This window comes from Neolamprologus multifasciatus, chromosome 13 (genome assembly GCF_963576455.1).
Source record: "Neolamprologus multifasciatus chromosome 13, fNeoMul1.2, whole genome shotgun sequence".
Lineage (NCBI taxonomy): Eukaryota > Metazoa > Chordata > Actinopteri > Cichliformes > Cichlidae > Neolamprologus > Neolamprologus multifasciatus.
The window spans coordinates 3,209,456-3,233,994 of record NC_140451.1 but is presented as its reverse complement, the minus strand read 5'-3'; the positions used below and the strand labels follow the sequence as shown (position 1 = coordinate 3,233,994).

The 24,539-nt window shown below is 41.9% G+C and overlaps 1 protein-coding gene and 2 long non-coding RNA genes across 6 annotated transcripts; 1 reads left to right on the top strand and 2 right to left on the bottom strand.

Annotated features, from left to right (window-relative positions):
• The first annotated feature begins 2,097 nt into the window (after positions 1 to 2,097).
• On the top strand, positions 2,098 to 14,803 carry cep68 (centrosomal protein 68). 3 transcript variants are annotated; one of them, XM_085181867.1, is made up of 9 exons: positions 2,098 to 2,250; positions 2,477 to 2,557; positions 4,635 to 4,934; positions 6,828 to 7,835; positions 8,006 to 8,204; positions 8,401 to 8,558; positions 11,657 to 11,779; positions 13,269 to 13,365; positions 13,455 to 14,803. In XM_085181867.1, exons 3-9 carry the CDS (start codon positions 4,677 to 4,679, stop codon positions 13,625 to 13,627), a joined length of 2,016 nt encoding a protein of 671 aa, XP_085037993.1. In that variant the 5' UTR covers positions 2,098 to 2,250; positions 2,477 to 2,557; positions 4,635 to 4,676; the 3' UTR covers positions 13,628 to 14,803. The 3 variants fall into 3 exon arrangements, with proteins under 3 accessions (XP_085037993.1, XP_085037994.1, XP_085037992.1); XM_085181868.1 differs by lacking the exon at positions 2,098 to 2,250 and having other exon boundaries at positions 2,257 to 2,557; positions 8,404 to 8,558; XM_085181866.1 differs by lacking the exon at positions 2,098 to 2,250 and having other exon boundaries at positions 2,257 to 2,557.
• LOC146504823 (uncharacterized) lies at positions 12,940 to 17,610 on the bottom strand. 2 transcript variants are annotated; one of them, XR_014877448.1, is made up of 2 exons: positions 16,813 to 17,610; positions 12,940 to 16,722 (listed from the first exon to the last, which is right to left on the bottom strand). It is a non-coding gene; the product is annotated as an uncharacterized LOC146504823 (long non-coding RNA). The 2 variants fall into 2 exon arrangements; XR_014877447.1 differs by having other exon boundaries at positions 16,820 to 17,610.
• Positions 17,611 to 18,084: 474 nt separating this feature from the next.
• Positions 18,085 to 24,328, bottom strand: LOC146504822 (uncharacterized). The gene is made up of 3 exons (XR_014877442.1): positions 23,321 to 24,328; positions 18,942 to 23,280; positions 18,085 to 18,528 (listed from the first exon to the last, which is right to left on the bottom strand). It is a non-coding gene; the product is annotated as an uncharacterized LOC146504822 (long non-coding RNA).
• Between the last annotated feature and the right edge of the window lie 211 nt (positions 24,329 to 24,539).

Here is a 24,539-nt window from a genome sequence, read left to right as displayed (position 1 = left end):
GGTCCCATGTCCCTTCTTCAGGCGGCGCCCAGCTGGGAACAATGGGCTAAGGCCCAAAGGCCTGGCTCCAGGGCGGGGTCCCCGTTTAACCCTACGTCGGTCAGGGTGAACTGTTCCCTCAATGTTGCACTCACAGGAGTCTTTAACCAATAGAATGAATAAGAAAATATAATAATGATTCTAATGACAGTGTGTGAAGATGGCCTTGGAGGCTGCTGCATGTGTGTGTATGTGAAAATGATGGGAGGGGGAGTTACTCTGACACTAAGAAACCATTAATGTAAAAGAATGAATGACTTTTAAAATGTATGATTTAATAAATTAATTGTATTTAGTATATTGTGATTGGCACAGGATTTTGAAGAGAAATAAGTGAATGATAAATGTCATTAAATCCAATTGACACTAGGTGATTGTCCAGACTGGAAGATTGAGGGAGAGATACAAATCAGCACTTGGCAGAGTATAAACGAGTGCGCACAGGAGTATCCAGCATCGTTACGTCCTCTAGTTCTTGTAATGAGCAGAAGACATCATCAGCTGTGGGATTCCACAGTTAGAAATTATAGCAAGTAACACCAACCAATGCCAACACTGTGGTAAGAACAACCAAATCTATTATATCCACTCAGAGACGGGCACTTTGTGCATCTTTGAACACTACTCCACCATAAAAATATTAGAGGTGGGAATCACCATACATCCCACAATACGATATTATTACAATACTTAACGCACGATACAATATTATTGTGATTTTTTAAAAATATTTTGCGATATTCAGATTCTGTACATAAAGGTAAACTTTATCAATATTCATTTTATCTAATATCAAAGTCTCACACTCAGTCTTTCTCTCATTTCAGTTTTATTGTTGACAAACTGAACGGTTTGTATTACAGTCTAGTCCAACTTAACTGAATCAACCATCTGGTACAATTATAGCTATTCTGAACTATGCAGTTTATGAAAACTATGCAGCCCCTTCAGCAACTGAAGAATTTGAAAGTAAATTAAAACAAAATATAATTTTACATTAAATAAAAAAGTTTTAAATTTAATTAAAATAAAACATGTCTTAAATTAAAATAGTAAACTGTCATGTTTATTGCTGCCATAAAAAGTTAAACACATTTGGACAGTGAAGGAATGTCAGGATTCTTGCTCAGAAAAAGGATCAACATTTTTTGTAACAAAATATCGATTTCTGCTGTCCCTGTATCGATACATTATCAGTGTTGGGGAGTAACGGAATACATGTACCGCCGTTACGTATTTAAAATACAAAATATGAGTAACTGTATTCCGTTACAGTTACCGTTTAAAAAGGTGGTATTTAGAGTACAGTTACTTTGTTGAAATAAATGGATTACACGGCGGTACTTCCCTGTTTCATATTGTGGCGGGTCAGGCCTGTTTGGGTTTTGTTTGACAGCTACGTTCTGTTGTTCCAGGCGGCAGCGTTACGGTTGCCATGGTTACAGGGTGACGCTCTCTCTCTGCGTGTTTCCTGGGTGAGAGAGGCCTGTTGTTGTTGTTGTGCTAAGCTAATAGGCAGAATGCTACAGGTATAGCTCTAAAGAATGTAGCATCATGGGCAGTGTAGTCCGTGCTGCAGGGAGAATGGACTGCCATACACGTTATGTGTCTGTGAGCGAGGGAGGGAGAAAAAGGAAAAGTACGAGCTGTCATCGAGCAAAAACGGGAGCTGGAAGCATGTAAATATAATAATAACCACTGCAGCCAAGAAGAGAGCCTGACGAGCCCAGTTGTAAGTAAGCTATTAAGACTCGACTGTACACCGTGTTCGTGTTTTCCTCTGAAACAATAAGTTCTGTTGGAGCAGCCTTTCAACGCCTCTCTCTGTCTCTGCTAGCAAAGTTGACCCAGACAACAAAGTAAAGCTAGTTTTCGGCTACGAGCCCGACACAGAACCCACCGTATTAACAATTTTTTCCCCCACCCCTAAAAAATATGCTGTCCATGTTGTTATTTTCTGTGTCGTGTTGCTGTTTGCCTGTTCGTCTATTCTGTAGGTACATTGAGCTCAAATCCGGGGCTCAGTTCCTTGTGTGTGTACACATAACTGGCCAATGAAGATGAATCTAGTTATTCTCTTTTGTTTGTTTTTTGTTTTCACCTGCTGCACTCTCGTCCAAATTCCAGTAGGTGGCAGCAACGCTCCTGTAAGTTCGTTTGGCAATGACCATAAAACTCGCAAGAAGAAGAGCTCCGTCACAGTCACGCACCGTAAGAAAGATCCATTCGCTTCTTTTTACCTTTATTTTATGTGTTTCTGTAATTACTACTTACTTTTGTGTCGTTGAAATGTGTCTTATATCAAATATGTTTTATATACAGCAAATACCAAGCTATAATAAAACACCAGTAGGCTAATAAATATAGCCGAGTGGCAGTAAATCGACATTTCCTTTATAAGGCACAACCTGGATGCTAATAATACTGTTTTGAACAGGCTTGTACTAAGCAGGGAGGCAGGCTGGGGACTAAGCTACAGCGGATGGACGCTTCGAGCTGAGTTACGCTGAGAAAGGCGGTAAATATCTGTCGTTTCTTTTCCTAAACAAGATTGTTTTAATATATTTTCTATAACTGGCTGTTGGTCTGGCTTACACATACACTGCTGAATAATGGGAAGTGTCATACAGTTTGAACAGGAAACTTTATGAGGCTGAAATGTTTGAGTTTGCCTGTCGAAGATTTCCATCACAGAGCAGGTTCGTCTGTAAGCTAATCAGCGCGTATTTCGTTACTCGTGGGTTTTGTTTGGGCTGTTGTTTTTTATCCAGGCTGTCATTCGTGGACTGTGATGCTCAGCACTACAGACTAGTGAAGATGAACCTGACAGAGGTCGTGAGGGGACAGAACATTACTCCGAGTCCTCTGTGCTTGTTGTTGTCGTCGTTTCCTCCACGTCCACGCTGTCTGACGATGACTGTATGTAGTCATTACCCAGAGAACCAGTTTGTTGTCTGCATCGCGAACATGCGGATATCCGGTTGCTGCTGGAGTTAAAAAGGGAGTCGTTTTGTTGCTGTGTTGCATTGAATGTACTGATCTATTTACAGAGTGTGGTGCAGTGAGGTGAACTCGAAACAGTATTATTTACGTCAGCAGTTTACAGCAGCAAAGTTAAATTAACATATAAGAATAACAGCATAAACAACTTTGGATCAGAAACATTAAGCAATGATATAATTTAACAATCCAAAGCACCCATCACTCATAGACAAGCTTTGCATCATATTTAATTGCCGACTGCATCTGGGTGCAAGCACTTGCTCGTTAGGGCTAAATGATGAGCTACCTGCCAAAGATCTTCTTTACATATTGTTGCCTTCTCTACAGCGCTTAAGGACAAACCTTAACTTTTTTACCCCACCGGGACCTATTTTTGGCCTATTTGGACACTCCTTCAGCTCAGAGGTTGCGATTGGGTTTATGGGATTTGGCAACAAAGGGATGATTGCTAGTCTTTTTCATTGTTTATTATTGTTGCTGTTGTTTTTGTTTGTTTTTTGACTCCTTTGACCTCCATACATCTAAGTACATCTCTGTCATGTGCATGTATTTGTTCATGACTGCTGTTTTCCTGCTTTGCAATAAGAAGTTCAATTTAAAAAAAAATCCAAAACACCTGCTGCCTTTAGTTCGAGCCTTTTGTATGATGACATACTGAGATTAATTTGAGAGAACGAATCTCAAATCTCATAACAGTTGAAAGTTTATATACATGTATATCTGGCATGCACCCGGGCCTGCTCACTCACCCTCGTTAGATGCTGGAACCACCTCAACTGGCTCCTTTTAATGTAGAGGAGTAGCGGCTCTATTCTGAGCCCCTCCCAGGTGGCCGAGCTCCTCAGCCCCTCTCTGAGGCAGAGGCCAGCCAGTCTTTGGAGGACGCTCATTTCTGCCACTTATATGAGCGATCTCTTTCTTTCGCTCAGTACTCAGAGCTCGTGATCATAGGTGAGGGTAGGGACATCGATTATTATTATTATTATTATTATTATTAATATTAATCATTTGGGGCAGCACAGCGGCGCAGTGATTAACACTGTTGCTTCACAGCAAGAAGGTCCCACCACCTGACTGGGGCCTTTCCGTGTGGAGTTGTTTTCCCCGTGTTTGTGCTCCAGCTTCCTCCCACAAGTCCCAAGACGCGCAGTCAGTGGGGTAACTGGAGGATGTGAGTGTGAATGGTTGTCGGTCTATTTGTGTCAGGTTGGCGATCTGTCCAGGGTGTACCCTGCCTCTCGCCCCACGGTGGCTGGGATTGGCTTCACGATGAGTAAAAAAATTCCAAATGTTAACAAAATATCAGTTGTTTGGACTAATCAGAGGACTTTTGTGCATGAGTTCAGAAGAAAGGTTGAACAGAACCTTGCACTATTGGAACTTTAGTTTTTTTTATGGATCTATGTTCTGCAAATTTTCAGCAACAAATTATTTGCTTCATAATCTGCTGAATAAATGACATCCTGTATCCTAGAAGAGGAAAACTCTTCTTAGCCAGCACCTCTGTTGGATAAGAAAGGACCAATAACTCTAGTTTTACCAGACGTTGGATAATTCTTTCTATACTTTGCTTCTTTCTTGTGTTATTTCAGGGCTCCTGTGTGCCTCAACTGAGGCAAGTCTCCTTTTGTGCAATGGAAGTGAAGGGATGCCGCCAGCGCTGGAAATTAAATCGCAGAGAGCTACAGAGCAAGAGATGCTCAACTCCAGAAGTCACTGAAAGAGTCAAGATAGAAAAGGGGGACAAGGAAGAGCCATACAAAGGTGTTACCATGGCAGCAACCTCCAAGTATCTGACAGGCAGGCAATATCTCACTAGGAAGCCTCTGTTTTCTGTAGAAGAGCATGTGTCCATCTTAAAGAAGACGCGTCCACAGAGGCTCATGGAAAAGGTAAGGAACGTGGAGAAGGAAGAGCTCCAAGTAAAATCTCTTTGTCCTTTTAGATGGAACAATACAGCAGACACAGAACGACGTGGCTTTTGTCAAAGGTCCCATATCATGAAAACGCATTTATAAACTGTGAGGTGTAAAATACGTGGTGTGAAAATCAGAAGTCACTTGCTGCTAGACCTTGTAACATCTCCGCCTCTCACACTTCAAAGTCAGTAAAAACATAACTAATCCGTCGGCATGCAGCTAAGCTGAAGCTGCTGCCACACAGTGGAACCGAAACACATGTACTGGTTAAACCCAACATGCTCTGCTGAAACAAATGAATCTGCGCATTGCATCAGTGCAATGACTGCGATTGGCTCGTTCAGTATCGTCGCTTCCTATTACGGATTTCTGTTTTATTTTTCAGCTGCTATCCTCTAAATCAGCTGGAACGTCTTACCTCAAAGAGACCAGCCGTCAGCTCGTGTTTGGGTGTCAAATTTCCAAAGCACGAAGGCCACAGGCTCTACATGGGTCCAGCACAACAAGAGTATAACTTAGGTGTACTTACAGTATAATCGTCTCCCAGGGCTGCTCGATTATGGCAAAAATGATCATCACGATTATTTTCACTGAGATCTCGATTATTTGATATTTATTTAACAATAACAATGTGTTGAATAATGACTTTAAAAAATAATATAAAATAGTGCAAATACTGATAACAGTGCAAATGTTTGCAATATAAGAAATAAATGAAAAATGTAAACATCTATGTTTAGTGAACTTTGCAGTGTTGCTCTGTGGTGCAGCTACGACACTGTAGCAAAGTTTACACACTGTGTCTACTTGATCCACGTCTGACTGAACCCATAATGTTTCCACACCACTCAAGTTTTTTTACCTCTTTTCAACCAACAGCAGTCACTCTCCTCTCCAAATAACTTCTGCTCAGCTCTCCGAGCTTCCCTCGGGTCCTCTTAATCAGCGGTCTCCAACCCCCGGGCCTCGGACCGGTACCGGTCCGTGAGTCGTTTGGTACCGGGCCGCGAGAGTTGAGGCTCAGGTGTGAAATGTATAGTTTTCAGGGTTTTTATCGTTTTTCAGCGTTATTTTGTTATCGTTTTTATCGGTAACTCAGTTTTCCTGGGTCTTTTCACGTGTGTTATGAATAAATTTTCTTTTTTTCGGTACCAGTACTAGTTTTATTTTGTTGTATTTATCCGCGACACCTTAAAGGCCGGTCCATGAAAATATTGTTGGGCATAAACCGGTCCGTGGCGCGAAAAAGGTTGGAGACCGCTGCTCTTAATTGTTGTGACACGTGTTCGAAATGCAGAGAGGTGCGCTCGATTTGCCACACGGAGCAGCGCGAGAGTAAAGCACGAGGGAGGGGCTAATAATCGGCTCAGTCATTTTTAATGATCGTTGAAAGCCCAGATCGTAATCGAGATTAAAATTTGATTAATTGAGCAGCCCTAACCCTTACAGAACTGAAAGCCCTGTGAATTACTCTCTGAAATCTGTAGTTCCCTAGCAGGGCTAATTAGCTAGTCAGCTTTGAGTTAACGTAACTCTATATACCCACAGGCAGAGCTTTGGGGACAAGCATGATGTGTGTGAACTTCAAGAAGGGATTTATAACCAGTAGAGAAGCTGATCCTGTGTGTCTGTGATCGTGTCATCAGCAGCTATTCCAGTTTCCTTTAAAGCTATAGACAGTAAATCATTGGGTTAGAAATTAAGCTCCAGGCAGTTGTATAAACGACTGCCATCCTTGTCACTTTCTATTATTCTCTTCATCACTTTGTAGCTTAAATGTCTGAGCTGATGTAAACGATGCCAGAAGCTTTTACTCTGATGCAACAATAAAGTTTATAATGCTACAGTATCATTTTTTTCTTGCAGGAGAAACAACAGGACAGCTGTGAACATCATAATATTAAATTCTTGCCCAAACCAAGAGAGGAGCTCATCCCACAGAGACTTAGCCGGTCTCCCATTGAAGTATCACTTCCCTCTACCTCTGAAGAAGACCTCGGCTCACCCTTGGGTGTTTCAGAGCTGCACCACGAGGACTCCGCTACATTTGGAACGTCTTTCCCTGGAAACAGATTGGCTCAGCAGAGCCTCTCAGGGTCTAACTTTAAAGTCTGTGGACTTGACCTTCCCCCGAAGCCCAGACTGACCTCCACGGTCCTTTATCCTACGTACAGCCCCCGTTCAAACAAACGAAGCCAAGCTCAGCGTGTGATAGAGAGCCGGAGGGAGAGAAAACTGTGTTCTTCTGGAGTAAACTCAAAAGAGATTCCCAAGTCTCCCTATCAGGCAGACTACTGGGCCTGTGCCATCCCTGAAACTCTGCCCCCATCTCCAGACAGGCACTCCACAGCATGGGACCCAAACAAGGAGTACCAGGAACTGCTGGATTACACCTACCCACTAAGACCAAGACAGGTAGACGGTGAATGGGACAGCTCCAAGAGCCTTCAGGGTGACAGCCTTCAGACAAACCTCAACCTGCAGGACTCAGGAATTGCAATGGGCCACCTATGTAGTTCCACCAGCCTGCCAGGGTTGGACATTTCAACCGGTGCAAGAGGACAGAGCAGGGAAAGAATCACTCTTAGCTCGAATGATATGTCACCTGACCTGCAGTTCATCACTAGATCTTCAGGTGAACCACTATCCCTGCTCTCTTTGTCCTCGGACTGTCTGGACTGCAGTGAGGACGGAGGGGAAATAAATCCTTTCGTTAATGATAGTCTCAATTATATGCGATCCACATCTACCTTTTCTGCTTTCATACGCTCTGAGAGTGTGCTTCGACAGTCCAGGTGTGTGTACGGGGACCTGGATGAGGAATTCCGGCCTCTTCCAGACCAGGTGGAGGAGCTGCGGCTCTTGTCCAGACAGGTCAGTACTATATGTACTCTGACTTCACCACTGTGGTGATTGTGCAAGCAGAACCATTTACATCATTGCTAATCATGTTCACAACGTTGTATTTTCACTGTGCATTCCTTTAGCAATATTTGCTAAAGTAGCAGAACGCATCACATCATCACTGTGGTCCCTGTGTGCAGGTGAGGGAGGTGACAGCTCAGCTGAGCTGGCCTGTCACAGCTAACTCTCTGGAAGCATGCACCACCTCCTGGCCCTCTCCTATCAGCTTGTCAGGAAAACAAGAGGAAAGGACTAAAGTCAAGGAGCTCCAGGAGGACAAACAAGACAGAAATGACTTTAAAACGTGGAGCACAGAGCACAAAAATGCTCCTCCAACAGGTATTTGTAATAAATATTTGTAAGGATGTTTAGATTGTAGCCCTGTACACAGTTAAAGAATCAAATCACCTTCACTGCAATGGATTTATTTCCATCTCTTTATCCAAAAGAGTTCGGATTAATTGTCAGCGTTTGGAGGTTTTGAGATTTCTGACCTTGAGAAAAATACAAACAAAAACTATTCTCTCTCCGTCAGCAGCGGTTTACGTAGGGCATGCTGAGGGTGGCTTGGCTCGCCCTGGTCTCGGGAAGGCTGAGACTCTGGTGGACCGGCTGTGTGGACTCAGCCTGATTGATCCAAAGGAGAGCTTGGAGGGCCAGGAGCAGAGTGACTCTCTGATGCAACACATCAAGGTAGGGACGCAGGTGGATCTGTGAATCATTTTTCAGTTTGCCTGCAGAACTGATTCAGACTTTATGGAGTGGCTATCACTGCTTAGTTCAGGAAGAGAAGTAGCAGTATTATGGCGCTTTAAGAGGTTTACATGACACCACTGATTATTCCTCCTCTCTGGTGTTTGCATCAAGTAGTCCCTGTCTAATAAAGTGCTTTTAATAGTGAAAGGTCCACTAAGCCTTGACTGGAAAGGTGAACCTATCACAGGCGTCAGTGCCAAAACCCAAACCCCCAGGGTCCACAGTCTGGTCTTCAGCCTTCTTGTTAAAAAGCTGTGTCATTTTATCCTGAGCTCCTCTAAGCTTCACTTTAACTGCAGCACAAGCAAACTCAAAGTCATTCATATGCGTCAACACATCACAGTGGCTCGAGCAAAAGGACCAGGGCCACCGAACAACAACAAGGCTGAAGCCGTCACACACACACAAAAACTAAACTGAAAATTTAAAAGTACAAGTTCAGATTTTTTTCTTACATTTGCGACATATTTACGGTCACAGTGGCCTCATGTTGCTCTCCTGCCACTCAGAGTACGTCATGACTCGTTCAGTGGAGAGCAGCTGGTTTGTTCTCCTGTTTCTCTTGTATACATCGTCAGGCAGTTAGTTATATAACTTAGCTTTATAATAGGTGAACAAATATCAGCTTAGAACTCAACAGTATTAAGTTATAACGTTTGCTCTTTTGTTTGAAGTTTTTTATAACCTTGACTTAAAGTTCTAGTAAATCAGTCTGTTTTTATGTTTAAGTTATGTCTCCTAGCTCTTCTCCACTCTTTAAGTCCCTCACTAGTCTCTTTGCAGCTGTTCTGGGTAGGGATGGGTATCGAAACCCGGTTCTTGTTGAGAACTGGTTCCCACTGTTTCAATTCCTTGGAATTGTTTGTCATTTTTACAAAAGATTCCCTTATCGATTCCAGTCGCCCCGAATGACGTCACCACGTTGCGGAGCGTCATTTACCTGGCAGGAAACACGGCGACTCAAACGCTCAAAAGTTTGGTTTTGCTTTACGAGAACGGATGACAACAGGACAACTTGCAATACTTGCAGAGTAGATATTTCATTTAAGGGAGGAAACACTACGAATATGCAAAAGCATTTGCTCACAAAACACACGATGACCTTAAATGAATGTCGTGATTTTATTTCCGCTCCGGACTCGTGAATCTCAACCCAGCAGCAGCGGTAACGTTTGCACGTCCTCTCCCGTTAATGCGGCAGGTAAATAATCAACTAACAGTGCAGATTATGTTAGCGCGATCTGCCTTATTACAAAACCTGCCATTACTGTGCATTTAGGTGACCATGATGAGAGAGACAGACAGAGTCTGGCTCAGATGCTGGCAGTTCTCGCTGCAGTCTACCGTAGCGTCTCCTTTCAGGCCAGGATAGACGAATGTCACCGAGCAGAGACTCAGTTTGTGGTCAAATGCTTGCAGCCGTTTGCCAGCAGATGATTTTCAGTAAGTGAATGTGTTTAATTGTAGGCAGGGACATTACTGGATATTCTTGTGTAATTGCTACAGAATAATTTATGTTAAACTTTGTTATTGCTACAGAAGAATATTTATTTTATTATTTTACATTTACATTTTTTTCCCCTGTGACACCCCATTGAAGAGCCGTAGGCTGTGGATCTCTGAAGATCTCACTGTTGGGTTTGTAAGGCCATGTTACTCCTACATTTCTATCTTGTTCAAAGAGAAGATATAAAACAAAGATCTAAGCTAATCGACCTTAGTGTTCTCCTTTTTTTTAAAACGAATCAATAAAGAATCGAATCGTTAAACAGAATTAAAAATAGAATTGGAATTGTGAAAATCGTATCAATACCCATCCCTAGTTCTGGGGTCTTTGGACATCTCTCACTGGTTTTCTTTCCAGAACCTTTTAAATCTTTCACTTCCTTCCTCTGGCAGGCTTGTTCTGTACTGTGTGACTTTGTTTGAATTTCTCAATGATATGTATCTGTGTATTCCAATATTTCAACCATTATATGATTAAAAGCACCATGAATAATATGTACTGTAGGGCTGCCACAAACAATTGTTTTGATAGTCGACTAGTCACCGATTATTTTTGCGATTAGTCGACTAATCAGATCATCATCCATTGGACTTAAAACTACAGCTTATTGCACCAGCAGCATCTGCTCTTATATAACTATCATTAGCTTACAGCTTTAAGTGTTTAAGGTCTGTGCTAACTAAAAATAAAGACAATATGATAGTTTATTAAATTTTAATGAAATTTGCAGATTGTTTCGGTGAAGTTTAATAAACTCCTTGCTATCTAATATAACAGGACACCGGAGTAAATTCTCGAGCATCTCACACTTCTGATAATCAGCTGTCTGCTTGACGTTTATTCAGCTGTGTAAAAACTATAACTTTAATCTCAGCCAAACCGATTTACTCAGGAACAAATAAAATACTGAAAAAGCCAAACAGTAACATTTTTAAGTTATCTAAGTGACTTATATATCATGTTTAACCTGAGTAGCGAAAGACGGCGGTGGGTTTGAAGCCGGGAGTCCGGTGTTCTCACGGCTCTAGTGAGCCTAGCCCCCGGCTAGCTATCGAGCTAGTGGGTAACAGACGTCTCCGAAAACGTCGGAGCACTTTTGAAAATATGTGGTGTCTTGATAAACTGAGCAGATATTTGAGGTTTACACAGCTACATTCTCGCCTGAAAATATTTTAAACGTTTATTTTGTGACCCAGAAAGAATAATAAGAGTAATATTAAAACTAACTAGCTGCCGCCATTGTTGGAAACTGAGCAGGGCTGCGCTATGAATTCTGGGACACAGCTTCTTCTTCTTCTTCTTCGGGGTTTAACGGCAGCTGGCATCCTTGTACATGCAGTGCCATGTACAAGTGTACATGCCATCTTCTGTTTCAGTCCGGTATTACACTCTTAAATCCTACTACTTATTCCTGCGTCTTTTGTGATCTTACACAGCTTCAAACGACGCGTCGACTATTAAATCAGTCGTCGACGTAATCGTGACTAGTCGACTAATCGTGGCAGCCCTAATGTACTGTATGTTCCAGGTCTTCTGTTCTCACCTGGAGCTGCTCATCCAGCAGCTGAATGCCGTGTCAGAGAAGATGGAGCTGCTGACTGAACCCACTGTGGACGTGGATCGTGGGAAGTCATCTCTGGCTGACTACCAGGTGAAGGCTGAGCCTCTCGAGTTGTTACACTGGCAGCAAACACACAGTCCTGTTACTGTGTCTGTTTCACACAGGCTAAAAGCAGCACTGCTGAAAGTTTTATCAGTGTGCATGTTAATTGTTAATTCATTTTTAACACAGAGAAATCCTTCGCTTGATGAATCAGTTCAGTGGCGATAGCAAGTTTGTTTAAATAGCACATTTCATCACATTCAAAATCCACGTTCCTAACAGCAAACATAAAAACCTGTATATGTTTACAATGAAGACAAGAAAAGGTGTAAGTTCACAAATGTGCACACACACAGACAGCTACTGTGAGAACACAACGGTTTGAGTCTGTTTTTGAAATGCACACCTCAGCTCAACAGGAAGCTTGTGCCAAAGAACAGGACTACAGTAACTGAAAGCACCTGCAGCACACTTAGATCATCATGGGAAGACTTAAAACACCTGAGAGCTCACACTGGGTTATAGACACTGAAGCCGGTAGCTTGCTGGGGGGAGCATTGAGAGCTTTCTGAACTAATCGAAGGTTTTAGGTAAAAAAAAAAAGGAGTGGCTACACAGGTTCATAGACGCCCCTCTGGACATAACTTGTATGAACAATTTGAATCTGGCTTCATTCATTTCATAGTACAGAAACACCTGAAATGATCTTTTCACCAGTTAACTCTGGCGTACCCCAAGGCTCTCTCCTGGGGCCTTTGCTTTTTATTATTTCTCCTACCTCAAGGTAATATTTTCAAGAAATATAACATCCAGTTTCACTGCTGCACAGATGATGCCCAGCTCTACTTCTCTTCCAAACCCACATCCATTTCTGATTAAGTGAAATCAAGGTTTGATTTACTCATAACTAAAGTTCTGACAGTTTTTAAGAGTCTGGGTGTCATCCTTCACAGCACATATAAATCACATCACTCAGTCTTCTTATTTTCATTTTCGTAAACCGCCTTCATCCTTCACTTACTCCAAACAGCGCCGCCATACCTGTCAATGCTCTCGTCACATCTCCTTTAGATTACTGTAACTCGTCTCCATGGTCTAACGCAAATGTCTCCATAAACTGCAGTTAGCTCAAAATTCAGCTGCTCTTTTTCTCGCAGATATCTGGACCGCTCCAAATGGATGTTAGTTTAGATTTTTAGATTTTGTTATTGTTTTAAAATTCCCACCAGGCTGTCAGAAAGGTGTTTATGTTAAAGCTTGCAAAGCAGTTACTGTGATTAATAATGGAGCTTATGGAAGGCAGGTTAGAGATTGGTGATCAGGTCCAGCTGTGGGCTGTCTCGCCAGCTCCATGGATCTGTTGGATAAGAAATGAGGTAGTTCATGCTTAGATTTAGTTGAATAAATGAATCCTGTCAGCACCACCCAGATATCTGTAGGTCATAGTTTATATCTAAGGTTAAGTCTGATGTGAACTTTGAACTGTAAAAACTGCATCGTTCATCACTTCATGCGTTTTCTGCTCTTTTGTTGTCAGAGCTTTCAGAGAGAACTTAGCAGCCATCAGCCGCTGGCGTCCTGCGTTCTGCATACGGGACAGCTACTCCTCAGCTGCATCAACAGCACCTCTCCATGTCAGTCTGTTACAGCATGCTCACTGAGAAATACGGAAACAAAATACTTGTTTTCTCACTGACCGTTCTTCCTCTCTTCTCTTTTACAGTTTTAAGAGACACCCTGCTCCTGATTGAGAGTCAGTCAGAAATGCTGCAGGCCCACAATGAACACTTCTTCTCCTCCATCCTGTCTGCTATAGACAGCCTGGGTCAGCCCAATCAAGCCAGTCCTGCCCAGCAGAGCACAAAGTGTCCTGTGGTGGTCCAAGAGTCAACTTAACAGACCCAACAACAGCTGACCGGACCTCATGGCACATCTGCATCACAAATATAAATATTTGGTGTTATTTCTGTCTAAGAACTCTGCTTTTGATACAAGCCTCTCACCTTTTCTTAGTCTTAACATCGCACTGTTTTTCTGCCTGTACTTAATATCACGTTTGTCTTTTCCAAGACATTTACAGAAGTCAAATTAAAAGTCTGTTAACCATTTCTTTTTAAAAAGGATCTCTGTAATCTGATTTCCAGACCCCAAAGTAAATCAAACACTACATCAGTGCAGCGACTAGATCAACTATTGTGAGGCAAACGGAGACGCATAGTGTGCAGCACATATCTCATGGCCCACAATGAACACAGAAGCTTTTTACTCCAAAAGATAATGTTTCCATTACTCCAGGGCAGGAACATAAAACAGGACAAATTAAAACATGAGCCCTTGACTCTTATCATGATGGTTAATCATGAGCTGTGCAGCTGCAACGCACAGACAAACGTCTGTTTTTAGCACTGATAAAAGCACAAAGTGCCTGGATGGTCTGTGCCACACAGCAAGTGATGTTTGTGGTCACACAGTGAAAATACAAAAGGTTGAGAAGTCCAATCAGTGACTAAGTGTTCTTAACTTTATGGACAACTTTTTTTAAATAGATGAATTATTTTTAAGAATTGCAAAGGCCCTAATTATTTTTGTAGTAGGCTGTAAACACTCGTTTTAATATGTGAGTCTAAGCACTTTTTAATTGGACCGTGTGTGTAAATGAACATCATCGAAGCACTTTCTAGCTAACGTTCACCGTTCAGCAGACCAAAGCTGTCGGGGATCAAACCACCAGACTGCAGTTAGTAGACGACCGTCTCCGCCTCCTGAGCCACTCCTACCAATCGTTCTGTGACAGCTGCCATTTGCTGCAGTCACATGATCAATCATGGACGCACGTCGCCTGAAACAGAGATGTTGAAGGGAATCCTTTGGATCCTATCGGTTGTATTGTCATCTGTAAAGTTTGTAGGCTGAATTACAGTTTTGCTCGATTCTCACGGCAGAAAAGAAATGGGACGTGTTTTATAAAAGGCGCTCCAACAATCCAAAGGTTTTTCACATCTGTCAGAACATGAATAGTCAATCACTTCAACTCTGTGATGAATGAATAAAAAGCTTTCAGCAGCCTTTAAAGACTTATTTCTTTTCTCAAGCCCAGAAAGAGTTCTGCATAAATGTGGGATTAATGTAAAGTTTTTCAGAAACAAATGAAACGTGAAGGATGTTTCTGAAACTTTACAAAACTGGTGGAATGGAGAAAAAAGCAAACTAATGTAATGACTTTACTAAAGTGATTGATTACTCGCAGTAATCAAACTATCTAATCAGCCTTTCACATCATTGCATTCAGGCATGTGGACGTAGTCGTGACAGCAAACCAAGCAGCAGAATAAGGAAGAAAGATGACTGAGCGTGGTTGTTGATGTCGGACGGGCTGGTTCGAGCATTTCAGACATTGTTGATGTTCTGGGACTTTCCACACAACCATCACAGGGTTTACAGGGATGGTCTGAAATGGGAAACTATCCAGTGAGCAGCAGTTCTGAGTTAAAACAGGTCAGACTACTTTGATCTGAAAGTAACAGAATCTCAAACACTCATTACAAACAAGCAGTGTTGGGTAAGTTACTTTAAAATAGTAACTTGGTTACATTACTAGTTACTTCTATCAAAAGTAACTCAGTTACTTCAAGTTACTCGTTACTTTCAAAGTAACTAGTTAGTAGGGAAAGTAACTTTGGTTTTACTCAGACTTCTCTTGTTAATGTGTTGCTAAATGGATACCCAGCCAGACTCCCAGTCTTCTAGTTTGCTTACATGTTAGCACTATCCTGCCACAGTGCACTGTGCCACCTACCAACAGAAAGGAAAAGATAATGTGCATATTTCCACGAGAGAAATCCCACGCCTGGACCGTCGTTGACTGCCGCCATGATTCTAGCCTACGTCACAGCGTCATGTGCGCTTTTTACATCCAACACAAAAACTGCAGTCGTGGTGCTTTGATTGTACTCAGAACTCTGAAATTCTGCCTTCTGAATAGGAAGATGTAGGTAACACCAGACTGCAGATGAGCTGCATACAGGGCTGGACTGGGACAAAAAAATAGTCCCGGGCATTTTGACTAGAGACTGGCCATTATAGGAAAAATCATAAAGCCTTTGAATGAAAACAAACGCTGTTGTGACAGTGATGTACACTGTTCTGATGGTATATTTGCATCAATCTATGAATCGTTTGTTGTAAGATTCAGATAATTATTTGTTCAAAGCGAGACATTTTAAATGAGAATAAGAAAGTATTTCTTTGTGCCCACCTCTCCCTGTTAATGCCCTACCTGCCCCCCTGGCAACACTTTCCTAGACCCACCCCTGCACAGTTTCCAGCTGTCAGCTATCTAAAAAAGGATCCTGGTGTTATTTGTCTCAGAAACAGTTTACAGTTTACTAAAAGGTAAACCTGTTTCTCCATCACCTGTCCAGCTCTGATGATTCAGTAAGGACATCTCCTGGTTTCATCTTCATGTTTCCCTCTCACCAGATAACCAAACCGACATCATGACCAGCAGCTTTTTTGCAGCTGTGGCTCCAGCAAACATCAGCTGATACTAGAAATTAATATTAAATAAATTCTAACAACAGCTGATCAAGCTTAAACGTGCTGCTGTTGTTTAGCGCGACATCCGCTGGTTTCCTCTTTCTGGTGCAAAGTGGGCGATAAACAAACAAGAGAGCCGATCAGCTGATTATTGATCAGTTTTCATGATTGAAGTAGAAACGGGAGAGGGAGGGGGGAGAATGAAAGAAGAAGAGGCAGCTGTGCAGCAAACACAGAATAACTCCAGCTTTGTGTCTTTTTCATTGTAGCTGAATTACGGGACAAAATGTTCCTTCTCAGCTCAATAAGAAATGCGTAATATTTTCTCTGAATATGAGACAATTACGTTCTTTAGGGGATGGTTTGCATCATAATAATTAACCTTATGAACAAAATAAAGTTCAACATCAGTATCATAGCACCCACCCAGCTGTATAGAAACTCCGTCATGCTAGCTGGCACGCAGTATGAAAAAGTCAGCACAACGAAAATAAACTCCACCTAAACTTGGTTCATATCTGACCAGATAGACTGCAGGTCATAACTTCTTACCTGAAGCTCAGGTCACCTGACAAATTGGAAATTTGGATGAACAGCTTTGACACAAAAATGAAAGTATGTGTTTCTATTTGTTGCAATAAACCGCTGAAAGTGTGTTACTGTGTTTGTTCTTTCAAACATATTTGAAAAAGGTTTCAAGTAATGATTGAAAACGTGAATAAAATGCTGTTAAGTATTCAGGAACCTCAGCGACCCGAGTTATGATTCACAAAAGTGCAAACTGGTCTGATGAGCTGTCAGATTCAAGTGAGAAGTGCACAGTAAACGTGTGAGTAAAATAATAAAAGTGTGATTTGAGAACTGCGTTAAGTGTAATGCTGTGAGAATCGCACGAAAGCTGTAATGCAGTAACTCAGATAAACAATATTAAAGCAGAACACCAGGAAATAAAAGCCATGAACAAGGGAAAAAATTCCCCAATGTGCATATTCACGTAAAAAAGGCTTGGATTTGGTTATTCCTTTTTTATTACGCATAAAAAACACTCGTTTACAGCATTATTGGGAACGTGCTTAGTTTAATCTTAGAACTAGTGAACAATAGGAGGTGCTCAGGAGACGTTACTGTCATCACCTCACTACAAGACTGTGGCCCAATGAAGACGTATGCAGAGGTGTAAAAGTAAGGTCAGTGTTAGAAATACAAAAATAGAGTGAAATGGCAGATTTGTATCAATTTTCCTGTAAAATAAAGCCAGATTGGAGTGATGAGTCATGGTTACTAGAATTTCTTGTCTTTTCTTTTCTTTTGTCTTTTCATGTGTGCCAATGTGTGAGAGTTTTATTTTAAAAAAGTCTGCAGATTACGGAGCCCCGCAGGGGACATGGGAGAAAAAAAATTAAGACGGACTTTTGCGAGATCTCGCAAAACTTTTGCGAGAACTCGCAAAACTAACTCGGGATCTCGCAAAACAAATGCGAGATCTCGCAAAACAAACTCGGGATCTCGCAAAACAAATGCGAGATCTCGCAAACGTTTTAGCCGCATTCTTCGGACGCTGGCTCGAAGCCGACCGGGCGGTCGAGGCACGATGTGCCGGGAAAGCGGTGTTCCTCCCGGCTGTAGTGGGTCTCGACCTCCCATTAGCTCGAAGCTAACGGGAGGTCGAGACCTCCCGTTAGCTTCGAGCTAATGGGAAGAATGCGGCTAAAACTTTTGCGAGATCTCGAAAAAGTTTTGCGAACTCGCGAGTTTGTTTTGCGAGATCTCGCAAAAGTCCGTCTTAATTTTTTTTTCTCCCATGTCCCCTGCGGGGCTCCGTAGCAGATAGATTTGCATCCAGTTCATGAGTTTTATACAGTTATAGTTAATGAAAAACTTTATTGAACATGATTAGGAACATGTGACCATTTTATGTTATTACTAAAAGCTCGACCTTCCAGGTCGTGTTACTGTCAGAATAATATCCCTGTTAGGATCCAGTGAATCTTTACATTTAAATTCATTGTCATTAGTTTTACCTCCTACCATTCACCTTGAGAACATTTGTACAAAATAATTGATCTGACAGGTAAAAACACCTGGAGCATCTGAACATTTGCTGAAAGGTCAATGCAAAAACACAGCGTCCAATCACAGCATAGACAGGTCCAATGTGAAGTATGGAAACAAGTGTTTTTATTGGTGCATATACTTTTTTAGTTTGTCTTTTAAATAAAAATGAATGGATCAAAGGAGATAAAGTAATCACAAACATTTAGCTAAGGTTATTCACATTATCCCATCCATCCATCTTCATCCACTTTATCCGAGGCCGGGTCGCGGGGGCAGCAGCCTAAGCAGAAAAGCCCAGACCTCCCTCTCCCCAGCCACCTCCTCCAGCTTATCCGGGGGAACACCAAGGCGTTCCCAGGCCAGCCGAGAGATATAATCTCTCCAGCGTGTCCTGGGTCTGCCCCGGGGCCTCCTCCCGGTGGGACATGCCTGGAACACCTCACCCAGGAGGCGCCCAGGAGGCATCCTTGTCAGATGCCCGAACCACCTCAGCTGGCTCCTTTCGATGTGGAGCAGCAGCGGCTCTACTCTGAGCCCCTCCTGGATGGCCGAACTTCTCACCCTATCTCTAAGGGAGAGGCCAGCCACCCTTCGGAGGAAGCTCATTTGGGTTATTCACATTATTCAAGTGTATATCCCAAATGTGTATTTTTCATGTCATGTGGTCACCTGTTGTGCTCTAGCTATGCACAAAGAAATGTCCCACCAACAACCCAGAAAACAAGGCAATCTGCCTGGGTTTGAGTCACTTATTGAACAATAATAAATAAGTAAACACATACATGCCTCTTTGTGCATTGGAACACAACAAGCTGCTGCGATCAGATCTGCAAAGAATTGACACTCTTTAACCTGCAAATAGAAAACACACAAAAAATGAAGTCCCTAATTCATGTGAGTGGAATGAGATGGTTGTAATAACATAACATATTCACCAACTGGGAAATCAGTTGTACCTTTTTAATTTTTCCAATTTTTTAAATCTGAATCTGGGCCATCAACAAAGCAAGAGAAGAGTGTGCAGGGCTCACTCTGCCTGTTCTCCCTCGTGGCTCGAAGCAGTGAAAATTAGTATGTGACACTGCGTCCATACGAGAGGCTTGACAAGAACTGATCATACAAAAGTGATATTGACAAATGATTGTTTAAAGCAGCGGTCTCCAACCTTTTCTGCGCCACGGACCGGTTTATGCCCGACAATATTTTCACGGACCGGCCTTTAAGGTGTCGCCGATAAATACAACAAAATAAAACTAGTACCGGTACCGAAAAAAAGAAGATTTATTCATAACACATGTGAAAAGACCCAGGAAAACCGAGTTAACGATAAAAACGATAACAAAATAACGCTGAAAACCGATAAAAACCCTGAAAACTATACATTTCACACCTGAGCCTTAACTTTCGCGGCCCGGTACCAAACGACTCACGGACCGGTACCGGTCCGAGGCCCGGGGGTTGGGGACTGCTGGTTTAAAGTGCAGCACCTGATATCAACTTGAAATTAGGGCTGGGTGATATGACCTAAAATTCATATCTCGATATTTTTTAGCTGGGTGGCGATATAAGATATATATCTCGATATTGTTTTAAAGCCGTAAGTTAAAAACAAAAAGAGAGTTCTTAGTCACACTGTGTCCCAGATGTCACACAGGCATTTTTATTTACATACAGCATAATTTACATGAAGAAATTACTCAAAAATAAATTATCAGCATTTATTAAATAATCATGCTCCATAAATAAAAGAAAACAATGTTGTTTTTGTGCATAACAAAAAGCTCATAATTGTGCAGTCAAAATGTAAACTAACAGACGCTGAGCATAATAACAAAGACAGATTTCCCAGCTGCTCTGTTCCCAACTTCTACTGCGTGACTAACAGCCTTGAGTTTGAAATCGTCTTTATGGTCCTTATACACACACAATACGGTAATATTATGTTGAAGCACAGTACGTATCACTCACTCCGCGAGGCTCCAGACTACGGTAGCCGTAATGCTCCGACAATCCATCAAGCGCTGCAGCTCCGTAGCTTACCAAAGTCGTACTAAAACATTTTTTGACAGATTGCTGAGCGCCGTGTATCACATAAAATCGGTTCGCGGTCAGTAAGCACAACCAGAATTCATACATAAGGCGCGCTGTCAACTTTTGAGAAAATGAAAGGATTTTAGGCCGTGCAGCCCCTGTGGGCTGCATGTCGTTAGCGTGGTTAGCTCGTTAGCGCGGTTAGCTCGCTAACACATTGACGCCGTCCAGCCCCACAACTCGCTAACGGAGATTTGCCGTGTCCATCTTGTCGCTGCCTGCAGGTGAAGCTATGGGGGAGGAGGGGGAGTTGTGTTCAGTGAAGGAGAGGCGAGGCCGAGTAACGTTGCGTAGAGACAAAAGTGGACGAAAGAGAGGCAAACTTGTGGCTCCACAAGAATAATTATAACGTAACATAGACTATATCGATATAAAGGATATTGTCACATCTTATATCTCGTATGAAAATATATCGATATTTTTTTAAAAACTCGATATATCGCCCAGCCCTACTTGAAATCAATATATACCAGTACTATCAAGTTCCAAATTTTGCCGTCTTCACCCTCAAACATTGGAGACAGGCACAAAGCTTCGATCAGAAGTCTGAGAAATGATCATCTACCTAAATCCACAGGCTCTTCGGGTACTCCCAAATCATCAGGAAAGCTGACAAATTGTGATCATCTGTCACTCGTTCGATCTATTAATGATGATTTTGCTGGTACAGCACAACCTGTGTTACCGTAGGATTAAAGACAAATACATAAATAAAAAGATAAATCAGCATTCACACACCCTGGTTTTAAAAGTCTGTTATTATCTGTTTGTTGCTTGTGATCACATATTTAGAGCTCAGTACAAAGCTGTCATATACAAAAGATAAAGTTCTACATTCCCAGTTGCTTTTTATCTTTCAGACAACAAGAAAACACCAGAGCACAGAAAAATCTGATAAATCCAACTTTCAATACACACAGAGCACATGTGAATATTGTTTAAATGGTTGATGATTCGGCTCTGCACAGCAAACTGGCAGCATTGCAGCCTGATCCTCTGACTCTGTGCACATTATTCACAAACCAGTACTGCGAAACATGCGAGCATTGCACCCCTTATACACATGATCACGTGTCCTGGCCTCTACATAACAAAGCAGAAACTATATTTCATATTTATTCATCACTTTTCTCATTTGCATATATTTAAACACTATCAGTTCCTTGAGAGAGTTGCTGATGTCACTCAGACTGACAGTTACCAGTGTAGTAGTGACCAGCTCACATGTTTAACTGTCATGGCTTTTAATGTGTCAAAAGTTGCTCTTGTGTGTAAAGGTCGGGTACAATAGCAAAAGCAATTCACAAAACATGATTTGACAGAAATAAAAATGCATAAATTAATATCAGTCTTCCTCCACTGTTATCTTCTTTAGATCCATGTCCCAACACAGAGCAGAGCAGATACCTGAACTCACACAGAAGTTGCTCATCTTGTTAATAATTTAACTTCTTCACTGCGACTCTGGATACTGTAGCTCTTCTGAAAAAGCCTCACATCAAAAGTACTGTACTCCATGATGCAGCTCTCAAACACACACCTTAAAGCAGAGGAAATGGTGTCTGGCTAATTTCATCATCATTTAGCCTGGAGAAATAGTTTGCTGCTTTATAAGAAAGCCCTCAGCAAAGCCAGAACGTCGTACTACGCCTCACTGATTGAAGAAAATAAGAACAACCCAGGTTTCTCTTCAGCACTGTAGCCAGGCTGACAAAAAGTCAGAGCTCTGTTGAGCCAACCATCCCTTCAACTTTAATTAGTAATGACTTTAATGACTCCTTCACAAATATAATTTTAACCATTAGAGAAAAAAATAACAATTTCATAGATGTAACATTATGTAGAGCGACTTTCAACCACTGATATTTATTTAGACTGTTTTTCTCCAATTGATAGTTAACTTTGGCAATTACTTCCTCCAAAGCATCAAGGTGGCCACAGATCTGAGACAATGCTGTTTGCACTGCAGTCCAGGAGCAGAACACCTCTCTGGTTCAGATCTGCCAGGTCATTCACCTCATTGGCCCTCCAGGTCTTACTGTCGTTGCCATTATGATGGGAGCGCTCTAAAGTACCACGAAGGATCCCAATGAGGTCGTGTACTCTGAACTGTCACAAACGCATACGCACAGACAACAGTCAGGACCAGCTCACCGACTGCCGTCCGTTCAGCTTTAGTGAAGGTGTAAAGTGATCTTCTTATGGATGCTGATGGTGGAGTCATCTTATCTCTCTGACTCATTTTCACTGCTATGCAAATTATACCCAACACTATCTATGTTGAAGCCAGATAACACACACCAATTAACTGAACTGCAGGAATGTCTTAAAGTTGTAAAGGAATGGCCTTTTGGGCGGACCTCTAATTTTCTGCTTTTAAATTCATATCAAACTGAGGTTATTGTACTCGGCGCTGAAAAGCTTAGAAATATGGTATCTAAGCAGATTCTTACTCTGGATGGCATTACCTCGGCCTCCAGTAACACTGTGAGGAACCTTGGAGTCATTGTTGACCAGGACATGTCCTTCAACGCACATATTAAACAAATATGTAAGACTGCTTTCTTCCATTTGTGCAACATCTCTAAAATTAGAAATATCCTGTCTTAGAGTGATGATGAGAAATTAATTATTGTATATATTACTTTTCGGCTGGACTAAAAACTCCCTGAAAAGCCTTCAGTTGCTGTAGCAAGAGTGCTGACAGAGATTTGGTTTATATAGCTCCAAATCACAACAAAAGGTGACTCAATGCACTTTATACAGGTAAAGACCCTGACATAATAAAGAAAATGGTGAAAACTCCAACATATGACACCCCCCACGCACACACACACACTTGAAAACATCCCTGGACAGGAAGAAACCTCCCTGGACAGGAAGAATCCTCCCTGGACAGGAAGAAACCTCCCTGGAAGAACCAGGCTCAGGGAGGGGCGATCATCTGCCATGACCAGTGACCATCTGCCTGGGGACCATAAATGGAGCTATTCCAGTTCTCTATTACTAATGAAAGGAGCACCAGTGCTTCATTTATTGCCTCATTTAGCATCAGACTGGCATTTATGAAAGGAGAAATGAAAACAATCAACATAATAAAGAAAATGCAGATCATCCATCCTCTTCCACTTATCCTTATGAGAATCACGGGGGGGCGGAGCCTACCCAGCTAGCATAGGCTGAGAGATGAGGTACCCCGTGGACAGGTCATCAGTCTGAGCACGGCTGTCGTGGGTCAAGTAAATGTTAACTGTGACTGCTTTTTCCATTTTATGTGATAACCTACTGCTATACTTTCTATGACTGAGGTCAAACGTCCTTCCATTTATTACTTATCCTAACTGACCTGTAACGAAGTACAAATGAATCCTGCAGACTGCAGCAAAGCTCAGCTGTAATGAAAACTGATTATACAAACCTGTGTTATCAGTTTATAGACCATAATCTTTCAATTCAACAACCAGTTTCTACTCCAGTAGTGTGATGGTCAGGGTTCAGCTGTTTAACAAATCTTATAACATATCAACAGGTTATGACGTTAAATAAAACGCAGTTACAATGAATATTTACATCATCTGCGCCACTTTGTTCATTACGACGAGTTGTGCGCCGCAATGAACTATGGGACTGCGTTTTCTCCTCCCCTTTCATCAAGGATAGCTCACTGTATCCTATGATAAAAGGAGAAATAAAGGAAGCGCTGAGAACTGAAACAGCTGATGTGGATACTTTAGTAGCGATTGGTCTTAAAGATCAAACAAAACACACAGTATTTACTTACAGCTCGTGGAAAAACGTTTGTAACTTAAACAAGTGGCTCTTGTAGCCTAACTGCATGTGGTGACATGATCACCAGTGTTTTTAATCACATGTATTTCCTCAGCGCGAAGTGATGACACAGCCGTGACTCGTGACACACTCATGAACTCAGGAGGACAGAAGTTTCTGGAATAAAGGAAGTCTTCTTTCTGTCATTGTTTATTAACTTCTAATATAGAACTTGTATTTTATTTATAATAATAGCACTGCTGCGTGTGTCTGCTAGAAACAATCAAATAAATGTGCTGCCTGGGACGTAACAGCAGAAGGAAACATACAGTCGAGTTTATTGTCAAGTTTGATACAA

What these genes read in the sequence shown, in the direction of transcription:
- cep68 (XM_085181867.1), top strand. Translation starts at nt 4,677, where the DNA reads ATGGAAGTGAAGGGATGCCGCCAGCGCTGGAAATTAAATCGCAGAGAG. An exon ending in CACAGAGGCTCATGGAAAAG is followed by an intron (nt 4,935 to 6,827) that starts GTAAGGAACGTG and finishes TTTTTCTTGCAG; the next exon opens with GAGAAACAACAGGACAGCTG. An exon ending in CATCAACAGCACCTCTCCAT is followed by an intron (nt 13,366 to 13,454) that starts GTCAGTCTGTTA and finishes TCTCTTTTACAG; the next exon opens with TTTTAAGAGACACCCTGCTC.